This window comes from Rosa chinensis, chromosome 5 (genome assembly GCF_002994745.2).
Source record: "Rosa chinensis cultivar Old Blush chromosome 5, RchiOBHm-V2, whole genome shotgun sequence".
Lineage (NCBI taxonomy): Eukaryota > Viridiplantae > Streptophyta > Magnoliopsida > Rosales > Rosaceae > Rosa > Rosa chinensis.
In genome coordinates, this window is record NC_037092.1 from 38,056,941 (window position 1) to 38,074,813 (window position 17,873).

Genomic DNA, 17,873 nt, shown 5'->3' on the forward strand with positions numbered 1-17,873 from the left:
GGTAAAATAATACATCATGTTCAATCAGCTGAACATGCTGAGCTTTTGGCTTGTAAGGAAGCAGTTTATTTTGCGGTGGAGCAGGCTTTACAACCTATTATTTTTGAGACAGATTGCTTGGTCTTGCAGCAGCAGTTGGCTCATAGAGATGTTTAGAATACATCAATGCTTGGGAGACTTTATGATGATGTCAATGCTGAGTTAATCATGACCAGTTCAAGATTGGTTTATACTAGGAGGGAAGCAAATAAAGTTGCGCATACTTTGGCAGCTTATGCTGCTGCACAAGACCAGAATTTCTTTTTTTTTCTTCTAGTCCTTCTTTTATTCAATATGTAATTGATGCTGAAAAGCATGATGTACCCTGAGTTTGTTTTTGCTTATCAATTAAGTATAACCTCCTTCAACTCAAAAAAAGATTTTATAAATTTATTGGGTGTAAACAATTTACTGGGTTTACTTAAATATTTGTTGGGTATATTTAGAAAGACCCGTATTGAAAATAATGTACCATACCAAAGATTTTGCTTTTGATAATTGGTAAGACCTATTCAATGTGACCATCACAGGCTTATGTTCGCTTACAAGTTAATTATTAGCTATAGTTACATCAAACCGGTAATTGTCCAAAAACTATTGAAACATGAAATTAAACAGTACATAAACATTCTGATATGATTATGATTATGATGATCGATGATATGTTCTTATTTGTGAAGGCGATAAGAAGGAACAACCAGCAGATGCTTGGCTCGTGGAACAGTTTGACCAAACTGCTCCGTCATGTCCAACTCTGCTGGCAACAAACTATCCGGAAGCTCCCAATTGAAACAATGCAGAAGTTGTGCCAACACTAGCTTGACCACAACTAGCCCCAATTGAATTCCAGGGCAACGTCTACGACCTGAACCAAATGGAATAAGCTGAAAGTGATTTCCCCTCAGGTCTATATTACTCCCCGCAAACCTTTCGGGTATGAACTCGTCTGCATTGGTCCAAGCATTGGGGTCTCTTCCAATTGCCCACACGTTTATGATAATGCGCGATTTTTTGGGTATGTGGAAGCCATCAACAGTGCAATCTTCAGTGGATGCATGGGGAAGCAACAAAGGTGCCACTGGATGTAGCCTCAAGGTTTCTTTCACTACCATGTCCAGGTACTCCAACTTGTCCAAGTCTGATTCCTCGACCATTCTCTCCATTCCCACCACATTTTCTAGCTCTTTTTGGACCTTCTTCATTAGTTGTGGATGTTTTATGAGTTCAGAGAGGGCCCACTCAATTGTTGTTGCTGATGTGTCCATTGAGGCCACAAGCATGTCCTGCCGATAATTAGTCATTGTTAAATCCAAGAGACTTTCTATTGTATTTCGAATTGGATATATCTTGAAAGAACAAAATTAAGAGTATATGAAATACTATAGGATTTGCCAAAAACATTATAAAGGAATGACTAGAGTGAAAATACTGCAAAGAATTTCTATGATACTGTGGAGCAAAAGTGAAAACACTGTAGAGTACGAAAAAGCAAGTCTATGCGCAAGTACTACTTTAACAAAATGACTGCTTGGACATCAAGCAAGTCTATGCCTTGCTGCTAGTTACTTACCAAAATGATTGCTTTGATATTGGAGCGTTCAATCAGGTATTCAGATTCTTGAGTCCCCATAAAGCTGAGCATTACATCAACAAAGTCCTTCGTCTTTCCCTCATCATTCGACTGGAGATGTTCATCAATAATCTTCTCGAAAAAGTCATCAAACACCTTGTTAATAGCCTTCATGCGCTTAGTGAAACCTTGGAGGTCAAGTGGAGCAATACAAGGGATGTAATCGCCCAAGTTAGGTGCAGCTGCTAATTGTTTGCCTTGTTGAATCACAGACTTGAAACCCTTGTCGTCGAATTCTTTATCCGTGTACTTCTTTCCAAACACCATCCTGCAGCTCATATCCGCACTAAGAGATGACACCATAGAGCTGAGATCGACTGGTTCGTGGCTGGTTGCAGCTGCCTCTTTAATGGCCTCTTTGAAAAGGACAATCTCTTCTCTCCTCATTTCCTTGAAAGAATTGATTTTGTGGTTGCTGAGCAACTCGAGGGTGCACATCTTGCGCATGTCTCGCCAATAAGAGCCATACTTGGAAAAGGTCAAGTTCCTCTGTCCGAAAGAGATGTGCTTTGCGCCTTCGTGAGGTGGCCTGCTTGCGAAAACAAGGTCGTGGGTCTTGAGGAAGAGCTCGGCTGCTTGAGGGGAGGAGACGACGATGGCAGACACGAGACCTAAACGCATGTGCATGATGTCACCATACTTTTGAGCCAGTCTGTGTAGGTCTTTGTAAGGAAACTCCCCTAACAAGTTGAGGCTTCCGAAAATAGGAAACCCTCTTGGACCAGGAGGTAACCTCTTCTTCTTGCTTCTCCATGGTTCCAGAACATAAACAACAGCAAGCAATGCAATTATTACTGCCCAATTCCAAACCATCATCTCTCAAGTAAAGATTGAGATAGGAGCTAGCAGCTAGCTAGTGGTTTAGTCCAAGTGTGTATATATATAGAGATGTGGATGCCGATCGAGTAGAAGATTCAAGGACACCTTGACTTGATTAGCAGAGGCATTGAAATTTTCAACAGGTTTAAAGCATGCAGCAGAGTATAACACGCACGCACTTGTCTTGGTAAGATGACTTTCTTTGCTAGAAGAGTAGGCGGCTCATTATCCACGGCACCGATCGAGTCTGATGACTTCAGCTCGATCTTGTTTCTTCTTTTTTCCTTGTTACCTTGTGGATCACTTTCTTCTTTTGTCTGTAACCAGAAAATATGTCGACCTGAGCAAACATTTTTATGAAGACAGAAGTCAAAAAGTAAAAAAGAAAATCTGATTGCCGCCACCAATTAGTCTTTGTCCGTGAGCATGGTCATAGCATTAGAAAATAATCTACTCTGCGCTTGTGAATTTTTTGTTGGTTACGTGTGTTATCCAACTACGTGTAGATAGAGATAGAAACTCTTATTAGCAAATCTGAAAATTTTGACCATCTGCGCATGTTATCTTGAATTTTTTTTTTCCTCCTTGATTAGGTTTATACCATAGAGAAGATATTCCGATGTATGTTCATTGTGAGTCAATATTACTTACCCAATATGCATCCTGGGAGTTACTGAGTTTTGGTGTATATTGTAATTTTATGTAGTCAGTATAGGAGTTACGGTATGTATTCTGTGATATTGTGTGGGAGTGTAAAATTTTAGCGTAGGAAATAATGAGTTTATAAAGAAATGGACCGATCTATTTGAGAGATTTCTCGAGGCAAAATCTCCTCAAGACAGATCTAAGCTAGGTGAGGTGAAATCCCCTTAATACGGGTCTAGGTGAGGTGAAATCCTCCTAAAGCAGATATAGGAGAGATGACGCATCATGTTCTCATCAGAAGACAAGCCAAAATTCTATTTATTTGGGGAACTTTGAGAAGGTCAGATTCCATTCGGACGAAATCCCCTCAAGGTGGATCTGAATAAGGCAGAACCAGTCAGCAGAATTTGTCAGCTCGACCGAATCTGTGACAAGTAGAAAGTACTTCCCCACATTGTCTTGAAAGTGGCTTGTAAAACCAAATTCGATCATGCTCACAATCATATGCATACAAGCTTGATATCAACCATTCATGGATCAAGGCTTACCTTCAGTTATCATTGACATGAATTCCATCTCTGTAACACTGCAAGCATGATCACTCAATATGGCCTTCTGTTACTTGCCAAACTTGCTTCTCAATGGAAGCCTTCCATCAAAGCAGTTCTTGAGGAACTAGGTCTCCTAGTTAGATCCTTAGTGTAACACTTCATTATATTGTAGTCTTTCTTGTAGACTAAGACTTCGATCTTTCTTGTAGACTAAGAATTCGATTACTAACCTTAATGAATTGATACACTGTTTCATTAAGTTGCTAGTATTGATTTGAAGTTTGTGTCCATGTTAAATTAGATTTGACATTAAGCTAATTATCAATTTACTTTATGTTAATATGCGACAAGTCCATGCATGTGTGATTCTAACAATCTCCCCCTTAGACTGACACATATTATACCTGATAACTTGCACCAGAAAATGTCAGAACCTATTTAACTTATTGAAGTGTGCGCCAGACAACTAATTTAAATAAAAAATCCATTGCAACATGGTCATATCATAGTTACTCATGCAGAGCAAGAAACAGAATACATTTCAACAGAAATGCAAAGTTTCAAAACCGCTAACATAAGCTCCTGCAATCCACATATGTCAAACCAGAAGTGATACGATATATGTTAATGTGTATCAACAAGAAACCATATACCAAGACCTACTGAATATTTCCAAAACCAGAAACTCAAGCAACTTACCTTTACACTGATGGCTTATAATTTATTGCTCGAACTGTAACATTATGCTATATATGATTTTGATGCAAATATAAATCAAAATAAAATTGACAATTTTTCAGAACATTTAATAAAGCTCATCAGTCACCAAAATCTGAAGATACCTAAAAAATTTTATTGATAACAATAAGCTATCATTACAAATAAGTTGTGACAACCAAGACTAAGAATCACAACTGAAAAAAATTACAAGAACTCAGAAACCTTTAGAATTTTAAATTGCTCCAACTGCACTAACTCCCACTGAACCTATGCATCTAAATTAGGTAAAACTCCAATGCTTGTTGTATGCTTTTGAAATGCAACCACTGATAAAGCTTCAGTGAAATAGTGGAGGTTAAAACCAGAGTTTGCTTCATGGTTTTCCAAGCAACTGCATCTCCTGCAAGCATGAACACATATCCACAAGTTGACTTCTTGGAGTCTGGATAATTCCCTGCAAAATCAGAATATGAAAATCCAACAAGTTTCAGATCCTCTACTTGCCTATACACAAGCATATGATTTTAGTTCTCTGCAGGTATCTCAGTACTTTCTTTCCAGCCACCCAATATTCATGGCCTGGATTGGATTGAAACCTTGACAATATCCCTAGTGCAAAAGATAAGTTTGGCCTAGTGCAAACTTGTGCATACATAAGACTTCCAACAAGTCTTGCATAAGGTTTTGACTCCATATTTTCTTTTTCAACATTACTTTTGGAACTCTGCTTCTTGGTTAGCTTATCACCCTTGGACATGGGAACTTCTCCAGTTGCACACTTTTCCATTCCAAATCTCTTCAAAATTTTGGTAGCATAATTTTGTTGGGAAAGTTTTGCCATGACGTAAGGTATCAGTACCTTAAAGTTGTTCCTGCATCTGGGCCCTCTATTTTACACGGCTAAAATGGACGGACGCGCAAATGCACCAGCATATGCGCATCCGCCACATGTAATCGCATGGTAACCTGCTATAGCAGGTTTCAACAATGCGATTTCAAAATTTTGAAATCAAACCTTGAAACCGTTCCAAGTTGAGAAGCTGCAAATGATTTACAAGCCAATAGTGGCTTTACATAATGAATAAATGCAATCTCTTGATCTAAGGGCTTCATGTGGACTCAAGATTCAATCTTGGTTCTTTGGCGGCTGAGACGTTGGAGGCAGATGGTAGAGACCGATGGGCTGAAAGAGCCCCAGGAGTAACGCACAGAGTAGCCCATCGGAAAAATCTGAGGAAGAAATGGAAGTTATAGAACTTTCTATCAACTTAGAAGCACCGGCCTAAACCCTATACCAAGCCTTTCAACAGCAGGTCGTATTGGATGTATACTCCTTGGAACACCAGGTCGTCGTTTTAAGAATTGTCCGGTACTAGTCGAAGCAACAACATGAGATTTCGCTATAAAGCCTAGTGTATGGTTAGGAATAGGTAGGTAGATATGTTAATGTGGAGTGAAAGCAAGATCAGCAGGGAGCAGATGTTAATTTGAGTGTTAATCATGACTTGCGACCTCCTAAACACAATTTCGCAACTGGTTTACGATCTCTTATAAATATTTGGATTATATTACTTGTGATTTATGATTGTTGGTAATTAATTGAATTTACGTGTTAATAGTGATCTTTAATTTCCGATGAATATTATGAATCTGAGTAATTGTTATGATTTTTGGGTTTATTGTATGATCGTGGATGTATTAATTATTGAGCGAGTAGTATTATATTGTGATTGTAATAGTTTTTTTGGTGCGATGTGATGATCGTTTGTTGAGATTATTGTTCGTGAATTGATTGAATGACTTATGTTGTTGGAGACACTAGAAGAGAAGGGATGGACTAGTGCTCTCGATCAGTGGCACCAGAAGAGAGGGGATGAACTGGTGACTGAGATTGTTATAGGGCCAAATGCGTGTGGTCTTGTGCATGACCGGTTGGTTGAGAGGTCGAGTTTAATGGCAGATGTTGTTGTCATTGTGTGCCTGTACGTGGATGATCTTATAATAACCGACAGCAACTCAAACGAGGTAGCTAAATTCAGGGAGGCCTTGATTTCTCAGTTGATTTCTCAACTCTCACTCTTCTTCGATCAAGAAAGAACAAAGTTGGTTCTGGGCTCTGTCTTCCCGTTGGTCCATTGTGGGCTTTGCAAACTTAAACCTTCCTAACTCTCAACCTATGAAGTCACCAACTCTCACCATTATTCTCACCATAATTCTAAGTTAACTTTAATTCCAATAGACTTAATTTTGTGCAAGTTAAATAAAGAAAAAGCAGATGGGGTGATAATATTTCCAAGTACTTTTGGAGTTTAGACATCGTACCTCCAATATATTTATGCTTTGGAGTTTAGAAATCATGTCTACAGTCTACGGTTTGAGATTTGGGGTTTTGGAGATTTTTACTGTTTATCAATATCATTTTTCTAGAGAAAGTTATGGCCGATTTAGTACAAGAAGGTCAATATGCCTGTGAATCTGATTTTTGACTGGAATTTATATTTGCATGAATTCTAGAAAACTATGACGTCCAAAGGCTTCCCCTAATCATACTTGGATACGGTTTGAAAAATGATGACTCAATATTGAGGAATGATCAATGAATTGTCCGATTTCAAGAAAACCTTCTTACTACTATGGCTTTGGGAACGATCAATGAATTACCGTATATTTTTCCACATGGATGAAAAGAGTTTGAATTAGCAATTGGTTGGTGCATACCTAACGATCCGACATGATGTAGTAGTAGTAAGAAGGGTTTTGAATTAGCAATTGGTTGGTGTATACCTAACGATCCAACATGATCCAGTAGTAGTAAGAAGGGTTTTGGAGTTTGGGTTTTAGGGTTTAGGGTTTGGGGTTTGGGGCTTAGGGATTGACATTCTCTTGATGAAAATAGAGGGCCAAATGAGTGTGGTCTCGTGCATGACCAGTTGGTTGAGAGATCGAGTTTAATGGCAGATGTTGTTGTCATTGTGTGCCTATACGTGGATGATCTTACAATAACCGGCAGCAACTCAAACGAGGTAGCAAAAGTCAGGGAGGCCTTGATTTCTCAATTAAGGCATTGCAAACCGAGAAAGGAATTTTTATTTCACAGTTGAAATATGCAAGAGAAAATCTCAGAGGTTCAATATGGAGCTTTGCAACCCAACTCTCACTCTTCTTCAATCAAGAGAGAACAAAGTTGGTTCTGGGCTCTGTCTTCTCGTTGGGCCATTGTGGGGTTTGCAACCTTAAACCTTCCCAAAGGCATGTACAGAGCTCCTACAGAGAGATATGGAACAAGGAAACTCTCAAAATACCTGATAAAGGAATTCACTCTTACGATACTTCTGCAAAATATCCTATCAACTATGCCTCCCAAAACTTTGATGTGAGCAAGGTATTGCAAACCGATCACTATGCCAAAAAGGCCTTCAGATTACAGAACAGTTCTGTAGTCTGAACAAACCAAAATATGTCATCTAGTATAGTGTCGTGTCTTGGGGGTATCAGACGTCAGAACACTTCTGTCGTCTGAAAAATCAGACGACATAAACAAATAAAAATCTTGTGTTGTCTGATGAGTTTTGCAGTTCGGGACCAATGTGATCTGTATCTTTAAAATCTGTAACACAACAGTTTTGAGTTGTCTGAGAAGAAAAACAACCACAGTCTTATATAAATTCTATTGTGTGAATCAAATTTGCAAGACAGATTTCTGGTTAATTGTGTGGCATGAATGCCCTTAAGTAAGAAATATGAAGACTCATATATAGTCTCTTCTGCCATACAACAACAATTGAATGTTGTGTAAATTGACTTTAAACAACAATTATCTGTGGTCGTAAAGTATTTCAGACTACAATTAAATGTCGGTCTAGGTTACATTCATACGACACTTAAGTGTTGTGTGAAAGGTTTTTTATTAGGTCTTTTATATTGTTTGTGATTAATTCCAACCACACTTATTTGTTGTTATTATACACTTTAGCCAACACTTTCGTCTAACTTATGTTGTTGTTTTGCCATTTAGACTACAATTTTTTGTCGTCCCAATGCCAAAAAGACAATAGACTTCTAATTGATTTTTGTGTTGTTTTTGTTTAGCTGCAAGCACACATTTTGGTGTGCTTTTGTTGTAGCTTGCAATTTGAGAAAACACATATTAATAGTCTCCTGTTACAATTGGTATGCATGCATCTGGAAATTAAAATTACCCATTCATGAAACCATAAAATCCACATTCAAAATCATTCATTGCAATTTCCACTAATCCATATTGTCGATCTCATGTACACAAACCTAATCATGAACATCAGTTCAAAATGGCACATATCTACTAATTTGAGTCTGCAAACAAGTCCAAATTCTTAATGAAGGAAGAATTTCTACTAAACACAAGTTAAATATAGGAACTAGCTAGCCGTACTACTGTATTACACTTGGTGGCTTCCCTTGGGGATCACATAATCTCCATAATTGTCCCTTGACAGCTTCCTGCACAGAAGCATGCATGATTATCACCAAAATAGGGGAGAAACAAACATAACATGTTAAAAGGAAATGTCAATTGAGATGCCAGTCTTTGTAGAAATGAACTAAGATAACATGACCAAGCATACTTGGGGTACTCATGTGCTTAGACGAGAAGATATTTTGATGTAATAGTTGCCTATTTTAGTTTCTTATATAGAAATAAACAAGTTCATAACAAAAATGTTTGGAAACTTGGCATAAATTACTGGATACTAATGGTTATAATGGCCAGGACTCATATCCAATGGTCAAAATAAGAACAAATGTAGATGTCCACTCAAGAGAGCGATTTTATGTGTGCATATGTGGGTGTAGCAATCAGCTGGGAGTCGAACATCTCAAACCGATTGAAAATGGATGATACCTGAAGAACTCCCTTGGTTGTGAAGTCAAATGCAACTGATAGCTGTCCTATGCCATCAATCCAACTTATTATATGCTGTCTGTGGCTATCTGCACAAGTGGATCCACGTAAACAACATAAGCACTTCTAATAAAGATAAAATATGAGAGAGAGAGAGAGAGAGGGAGAGAGAGATAGAGTACTTGTTAGGATGATCGCACAATCTTGTGTTGTCCGCTTCACAACATTCCATAGATTATGTCTTGAAGTTGGATCAAGTCCAGTGTTAGGCTCATCCATATAAACAACGACCTACATAGAGTTTGCAAATGAATGTAGTAAATAGGATATCAAGAAATTTACATGTCCAGGAAAATTGTCACACAGCTAGAGCAGCTAAAAAGTGATCAACACATACTTTAGGATCACCTATCAGTGAAATTGAGACGTTAAGCCTTCTCTTCATACCTCCACCGTGAAACAGATTGACACTTTTCAAAGATTCTTCCACTGCCTAGAGAAACAAAATTGAGACAAAAAACATGGAAAAACAGATAAGCTTAATCTGCAAGCACAAAATAAATAAATGTATGTAATGACTTACTTGTCTTCACTATGCCAAAAAACTTATCAGACAACAGACAGAAACTGTTGTCTGATTTGGAGTGCCACCGATGTAGAGCGAGCCGCTGTCTGTTAAAAATTCAGACAACAGGTATGTGTTATAACTGTTGTGTGATGGCTCAGAAGATGCCATGCGCAACAGCTGCGATGCTTCCTTCAGACAACAGAACTTGTTTAAGTCCGTTGTTTGTTAAGCTTTCCAGACAACGGAGCTCTAGTGTTTTCTGTTGTGTGAGAGTTAATTAGAAGACTTTATTTTTTCAAAGAACCATTGTCTGATGTATGAGAAATCTGTTGTATGATCATTTAAACATCCATTTACCTAATGAACAATAGTGATCAAATGGAAATATAATTTGATTCAAACCATCAAATGAACTAGCAGTACTTTAACCCATACTTTAAACTTCAAAATACATTGGATCCACCAAGATATATACATTCGTATTAGTCATTGTTCCACAAAGTCATGAATCAGTGACAATTTATTGTCTTACATTGCATCAGAGACAAAAACATAAGTGTGCTAGAAACAGATACAGTGATTATTGGACTATTTATGATTGCTTGCCCACTTCGCCCACTACTAATGCTTGCTCCTGTTGCCCCTCTTTTCTTTCTTCTACTTCTGCCACCACTGATGTAATATGTCTGCTCCTTCTGCTCCTCTCTTCTTTCTTCTACTTCTGCCACCACTGATGTAATGTTAGTTAACAAGCCAAGGGAAGGAAACCTTTAAAAAATTGACTTGAGAGAATAAATTAACTTCTCTGCAATTGAATAATCTACAACCACAAACAAAAAACAACAACTTATTTCAAGAGACAGCATGCAATATTCCCACATCAAAAGCCATACTACACATGAGTTGCTACACACAAGAAGTTGCAGAAAAAAGACTTGCATCTACATCTCTTAATGCAAACCCCACTTTGGAAGGCAGGTGATCTTTAAAAACACAAACTGTGGGAGAATCAGTTTAGTAGCTTTAACATTTGAATATTCACATTGCTGCACAATATTCCTGAAACAATAATTTAAAGAGGCTAAGAGTACCTGACTACAATATTTGCAAAATAGTATGAAAGAAATTACAAGCTAATAACCAATGTAGAATATATTAGACTTCAAACTCTGTACAGACATATCAAGAAGGACGCAAGTACGCAACCAAACTCAGGAAATTTAAAAAGAGAAGTGAATCTCACGTGACCTAGAAGAGGAATGAAAATTTCTGTAAAATTCAGTTAGAAACTTGTTTACTAGAATAAGTTACGTAAACTGGGTTACATATAGCATCCAAAGTTTCCCATATGCTAGTAATAAGTCAGTAAAAAGAGGGGTAAAAAGTTCGTCATGCTTAACCTGAAATGATAGAAATGCAAAGTCTTAAATTCGTTTAGGTAAAAACTACTCATCACATGATGATAAACACCTATATTTCAAACATAACTTTACGTGTATTAATAGTAACCTCCGCAAATGTTCCACCAGCATGACTTCAAGAAGATCAACACATGCCATGCAGTCCTTAGTCAGCAATTTTGAAGCCTGTGGTGCAAGCCATACATGTTCTCTATCAGGCGCTATTAATAGAAAAAATTAAAAAATTAAAAATAAACACCAGAGCTTTAAATACCTACCAAGGGTATTGGAAGAAGTGATGGCTCATTTTGAGATATCACATACCACATCTTTTCCTTCATCATGGTCTCCTCTGAGTATAAAAAGAGAGAAATGAGGAAGACATCAAGTTGAACATGTGCACTAGATGATGAGAACAGAATTCCAAAACTTTCTTAAAATTAAATGACTACTAAGGAGTCTAAACAAGATTGAGACCTGCTTTGGTGTCAACTGTTGCAGTTGGGCATCTAATTCCATTTTTCAACATCCTACATATGTACATCAACCCATATATCATCAATTAGCAGGAATATTCCAGCTTCATAATAAAGTCACAAGATTCAATGACAATTTATGGTTTAAGCTAAAACCAAGCAGTTCTTTGTATATGTATCAACATCATATATTTATCAAGAAATAGGTTAAGATTATTGTCGTCTTACCTAAGATTCATGGATGAGCACTTGAATGACCTATAGAAAAATTCAACAGCTTTCAATCCTTGGAAGTGTGGAACTTCAGAGATCGACTCAATACATGACAAGTTAGAGTTGATTAAGTCATCTGAAACAATAAAGAGAACACGGCCCAACAAATACTATTTTTCTTCTTATTTGTTTAAGTAGGAACATCAGTAATACATTCATGTACCTCTAGGGGGACAGGCAAGACATAGTTTGCAGCACCCAAAAACCAGACCCATTAGCTTGATGAAAAAGCTGTTAAATTTAAAACCAATTTCTAATTCTATATACTAAAAACATTTATTAAATGAAAATCCAACCAGAAAAGGACAATGATTTTCATTGCATTTGAGGAATTTCTACTTATTTATGCAATACAGAGATCCTAACTTTGTGATCAAATATAGACCTTCTATATCAACTATCTAATAAAAGATAAATTTCTTGACCAAAGTTAGACAGATATTAACAAGTTTACACCTGTAAAAAGCTTGAAAGCTGCTAGCACAGTCATGCGCTGTGTAACCCAAAAAGCGTTAGCTTTCTTTGTCATATACAACATAATTATGGGTTTGGCTCTTTGATATCTATAAGCACACAGCATTATCAAATCAATGAGTAAAATTCAATAATGCTAGACTTACTTGCCACAATAGCACCTATTTTATCTTTCTCAGGTAAATTCAATCAAGTTGAATATCATCCTATCCTTTAGCCATTCACTGAACACTAAATGACAATAAGCATTGATACTATAGTGATGCTATTAGATAAACTTTTATAACATTTTCCCAACAATACTTTCATGAACACTGCGAGTAGTTATTAATAAAACTAGCTACGAGGTCTGATTAATATTGTCCCCAATTTCAAGGCTCACCGAAACCCAAATCATCTTTTGAAAGGATGCAAGATAGCAATATGAGAAAAAACCAAACGAGTAAGAATACCCAATCTTGCCCAATTACAAGACCGACCACAAATCCAAAACCCTAATGCAAAGTAGAACATGTAAAGAAATCGTCAATCAAATAGACTCAATCACAGAAAATACTCAATTTGAGTAAAACCCAAGAGAAATTTTAGACTTAACCTGTGAAATTTCGATAGAGAGCAACTCAGCCTCTTCTTCTTCTTGTTGCAAAAGAACGTTGACTTGATATGGGGATCAGCCTTGTCGTAGCATGTTCAGGAAGAAAGAGACGATAGATTGAAACGATAAAGTGAATGGAAAAGACCGAGGTTGAAAATCGAGTTGTTTCTGCTTCTTGCTTCAGATCGAGAAGAAAAGGGATAGAGGATGGGTGGGAGCGAGAGAGAGAGAGAGAGAGAGAGAGAGAGAGAACGAGAACAAAATAGAAGAAAAAGAAAATTAAAGTTAACTGGGATGTGTGAAACTGAACAGAAAAATAGGCCAGGTGCGGGCGGGCAAATTGAAAAAATTAAAGTTTCTTAAGTATGGCGTTCACAAACGCCATGGATTTCGCCTATAATTATGGCGTCTAACAGACGCCGTCTATTTTTTTTATGGCGTTTATAAAACGTCATGGTATTTAAATTTTTTTATGACGTTTCAAAAGTGTCACAAATTTTTCAATATCAAATTATTCATGGCGTTTTAACCTATGGGTTTCTTCCTTTTTGGTTTGCAGGTGAGGAGAGATGAGAGAGGAAATGGTTGGCTTCTAAGAGATAGACACAAACAAGAAGAGGGGCCTGAAGGCATAGTTACTTTGTGCAAGCCGAGTAGGGAGACAGTCACTAAGGCCCTAACTAAAGGAGGGCTTTTTTATTTATTATTATTATTTTTTTTTTTTTTACTTTTTCACACAATGCATGTATGAAGTTAAGTTGTCTGATCATGTACATGTTAAATTTGAGTTAAGGGAGCAAGGAGGGAAAATTTCCGCCTATGTGCAATCAAAGTAGCAGTTTTGACGTTAGGGACATACATTTCTCATTCAGACAACACAAATAAGCCATTCCGTTGTAGGAGCTTAAATTGTGTACCAACATTTCACTCAAATACAACAATACTGTTGTGCAAGGTGAGTCAAAATTTCAACCCAAATTTGAGCAAGGTGAAGGGGATTTTTTTTTTTTACATTCAGACAACAGACAAATCCTTAAAACTGTTGTACAATAATCTTGGATCCAAAAAAAATTGATGTACGACCTCCTTATACAATGCGAATCTCATTAAACCTGTTGTGTGAAGCAGTTTCAGTGATCACACAACGGAATTTTTTTTTTTCATTGTCTAAAAAGTGTAGTGTGATGCAGTTTTTGGCATAGTGCTTAATCCAGAACCTTTGAGGTTCTTAAGTCTTCCATAAAAAAGTAGATGCTCCCTTCCAGTCAGGGTTTCCCATAGTAGGCTACAAAATGTCCCAAACTCAAGAACTTATTTAAATTCTAAATTTGTAAAGGGAAAGACCAGAAAAGGAAATTTATGCCTTCTTGATAAATCAGGCAGGTATCACGGCTTACTCATGCTATGGACAAACTCCCATGCTGGTATATATTTCATCCGAGTGTTGATGTCCAGACCTTGAACAAAAGCCGTGCCAGAGGTTGACTTTGTCAGACCAATCATCTGCTGAAAGATATAGAGATGCCATAAACCCATAGAATCACATGGGCAATAACATGTAAGAATGTAGAAGTCACAGGACAACATCCACAGGGGAGAACAAAACCCAAAAATATTAACTCAGCAGACAGAGCACTACCAGATTAGAGTGAAGCAGATGTAAATAGCTATATCTTGGGCCAAAGTGACCCAAGTTATTCACTCATGTTTTGAAATTATAAATCACCAATAGACATTTATGCTATGTATTGGAGCAATATAACAGTATTTTCTATACGAAGTTTCCAGCTAGATGTAAAGTGGAAATGAATACTGATTCCATAGAGAGTTGTATCACCTGTCCATGAAGAAATGTCTTCACTGAAGGTTTCCCATGACCACAACTCTAAGTTAGTGAGAAAAAATTGTTTTTGGGATGTCTGAAGTTCCACCTGTAATAAAGTGCACAATGAACATCATGTCTGTGTACAAGATCGATATATATATATATATATATATATATGGAAAGAAGCTACACTGGAGCTATAAGAGTTTCCTATGAGTTAGCTAATTCATTGGGGAAAAACCTATTTGGCCTCAATTTGATGTCAGACAAATTTTGTGGAAAACAGTAAATAAGCATTGCAAAGAGACGTTTATTTCATTTACTTTGGCAATGTTGAATACAACAATTTCGCAGTCTGGAAGGCAAGCCACATTATGCAAGGGAGCTGAAAATATTGACAAGTTCATTAAACAAGTGAAAAAGAAAATCAGAATCTCAATTTTATTTCATTAGAATTTAAAGGAACAGATTGTGAGCTTACAAAATATGATGTTGGGGCAAAAGCAAATCCTCCGAAATATCGAAGGAGACCACTGAAGAAAGGGAATGTAATTCCAACAAACATGGTAATTGCTGCAACAAAATGTCAATTTTAATTCATTAACGTATATCCAGCTTGAACTCGAAGCAATAGCCAATAGCATAGACTTGATGGATTTAAGGTCCACTTTAACTAAGTAACTTACCAACATATGAAGTTCGTGTAATGAAGTGAAGCATAAAAGTTGGCCTGAAATTCATCTTCTTAATTTACCAGTAGAGTTTCCATCATGTCAAACACTGGCATTGCATAAATCTGTAGCAGAGCAAGTAGTGTCAGACTATATGTTTGAGAACAGAAAATGAAATTCAAAAAATTTAGGCAATCCTCGATCGGTCCATCACCTGATAGCTTCCAATAACATGGATGACAACAAACATGTTGGCCATTGCAATTAGGCATTAATTTGGGTTTGTCCAATGTGACGAGGATGTTGTCTACAACTGAATTGCCATGTATGTAATATCCCACCAAAGCAACTGGCACTACTACAAAAATTGAATCAGACGACGCATCATAGTTTTCCGTCATCTGATTGATTTTTATTTTTTTATACGTCGTTTTTATAAAACTCGTCGTCTGATATGGAATTATGAACTAGTTCACAAGACGTTTAAAGATAAAACTGTTGTGTGACCCCAAAAAAATTGAGCGGCAAGTTTCCCACCATGTCTGTGGTGCCAAACCTCGTCTCAAACCTCAAATTTTCTCCCAACATGTATTAATCATACAACGAGAAACAATAAAACTGTGGTCTGATTAATATGTTTGGCAGAAAGGAAGAGATGTTCCACCATCATTTTTCTCCAACTCCCCAACAAGGGAAGTCAAATTGATAGGAGGCAAATTTCAAATTTAAAACTCATGTACTCAGACCACAATTTTATAAAATTCTGCTGTGTGAGTCTTTGTAGGGCTTGTCCAAATTCATAGGGCAGGGCTTGAGACCCTACACTTAAGCCAAAAAAATAACAAAAATAACAACTTATCGACCCAATATCCAAAACCTTCACTCCTCACTCTCGACAGCGCCTCAGTCTCTCTCGACACAAACCCAAACCCAAACCCAAACCCAAAACCAAAACCAAAACCAAAACCCTCACTCTCTCTTTGACAAAGCTCTCTCTCTCCTCGACAAACCCTATCTCTTATTTGACAAATCCCACCAAAGCGCTAGCTCTCTCTCTACGACAAGCCCCGACCACATGGGTTATTCGATCTGGGAAATAGCGAAGGCCTTCATCAACGACCACTCCGAGCTTACCGCTAACCTCTACACCCAGGCCATCGTCGTCGACCCCAACAACTCTGAGCTCTACTCCGACCGCACTCAAGCCAACATCAAATCCAACAATCTCACTGGTAAAAACCGCTCCTCTCTCTCTCTCTCTTGCAATTTCCGAAGCCTGTTCTTCGTTGTCTTCTTGTTTTGTTTCTGAGACCTAAAATTGAAGAAATTGAATCAGAGATAGGAGACCTCAGATTGCTTGGGCTTTGAAGTTTTCTCAATTAGATAGTTGCTTCTCAGCTTGTTTACGTTTTCATGGTGTTCTTCTCTCCTATTTGTGAATCTTCGTCGCCATTCTCTTCTGGATTATTCAAGTTCCTGAATTTCCTCATCTGGGTCTCATTCAATTTTTTCTGTTCTTCAATCTTCTGGGCCGGTGAGTTTTCTCTCAGCTTCCTTTATTTTTCCACTTTTTCTCATCTGGGTCTCCTTGTTTCTCAATTTCAAGTTTTCTGGGATTCAAAGTTGGGGGCTTTTTCCTCAATTGCTTGTTTCAGTGACACAAAGTTGGGTCTCTTTTGTTTTGGGTTTTGGTTCTTGTTGCTACTGCATGCTGGGTTTCTGGAGAGATTTTGGTTCTAGGAGTTGATCATTCTCAGTAGATTTGGTTTTTCTTCCTTGAATGTTAGCTACTAGGTGGATTAGAGTTGGAATTTTTGATCAGAAAGTTGGAAATTGAGGCTAGTCTCAGTGTAGTAAACTAAGGGATGTGATGGTTTTTGGGCTCTTAAGTTTTGTGTGAGGAGCTTGAGCTTCTTTGCTGTTGCTAACTCTATTGGGGGTCTTTAGGGAAACAATGTTTCATGCTCAGGGAACTTGTAGTGTTCTTCTTCCTTGAATGTTATTAGAAGCACGTTTTTGTTCTCAGCTTATTAAGTGAATTGGGTGTTTTAGTTTAGTTTATAATTTTACAATGTCTTGACTCTTTGAATGTAGGTTCAAACTCTGACTAACCGCAAAGAGGAGTTCCGTAAATTGCTTGAATCGTATAAGCCGAGTCTTGTATACTTGCAAGGAGAGCAGCTTGAAAATGATGAAGTTGGTTCTTGTGCCTCGAGAGATGCTGATTTGCCAACTGCTGAATCTATATCCAACATCTTTCCACATTGCCTACAATTGTAAGTATTAATTATGTTGAACTAGTGAA

General features: G+C 37.5%; 3 protein-coding genes across 9 annotated transcripts; all 3 read right to left on the minus strand.

Annotated features, from left to right (window-relative positions):
- Positions 1-494: 494 nt before the first annotated feature.
- Positions 495-2,538, minus strand: LOC112165387 (cytochrome P450 71AU50). Its single transcript, XM_024301879.2, has 2 exons — positions 1,610-2,538; positions 495-1,322 (listed from the first exon to the last, which is right to left on the minus strand). The coding sequence occupies exons 1-2, from the start codon at positions 2,483-2,485 to the stop codon at positions 708-710; spliced, it is 1,491 nt and encodes a 496-aa protein (XP_024157647.1). The 5' UTR covers positions 2,486-2,538; the 3' UTR covers positions 495-707.
- Positions 2,539-8,781: 6,243 nt separating this feature from the next.
- LOC112203773 (probable alpha-amylase 2) lies at positions 8,782-9,589 on the minus strand. Its single transcript, XM_024344695.2, has 3 exons — positions 9,469-9,589; positions 9,287-9,375; positions 8,782-8,883 (listed from the first exon to the last, which is right to left on the minus strand). The coding sequence occupies exons 1-3, from the start codon at positions 9,563-9,565 to the stop codon at positions 8,815-8,817; spliced, it is 255 nt and encodes an 84-aa protein (XP_024200463.2). The 5' UTR covers positions 9,566-9,589; the 3' UTR covers positions 8,782-8,814.
- A 669-nt stretch (positions 9,590-10,258) lies between these two features.
- LOC112167627 (protein ILITYHIA) lies at positions 10,259-13,401 on the minus strand. 7 transcript variants are annotated; one of them, XR_005800923.1, is made up of 6 exons: positions 13,073-13,401; positions 11,959-11,988; positions 11,732-11,784; positions 11,533-11,606; positions 11,255-11,440; positions 10,259-10,575 (listed from the first exon to the last, which is right to left on the minus strand). XR_005800923.1 is itself a non-coding variant. In XM_040507449.1 (6 exons), exons 2-6 carry the CDS (start codon positions 11,967-11,969, stop codon positions 10,570-10,572), a joined length of 237 nt encoding a protein of 78 aa, XP_040363383.1. In that variant the 5' UTR covers positions 11,970-11,988; positions 13,073-13,401; the 3' UTR covers positions 10,259-10,569. The 7 variants fall into 7 exon arrangements, 6 of the variants coding, with proteins under 6 accessions (XP_040363383.1, XP_024160441.1, XP_024160438.1 ...); XM_040507449.1 differs by having other exon boundaries at positions 11,348-11,440; XM_024304673.2 differs by having other exon boundaries at positions 10,259-10,584; positions 11,348-11,440.
- Positions 13,402-17,873: the final 4,472 nt, after the last annotated feature.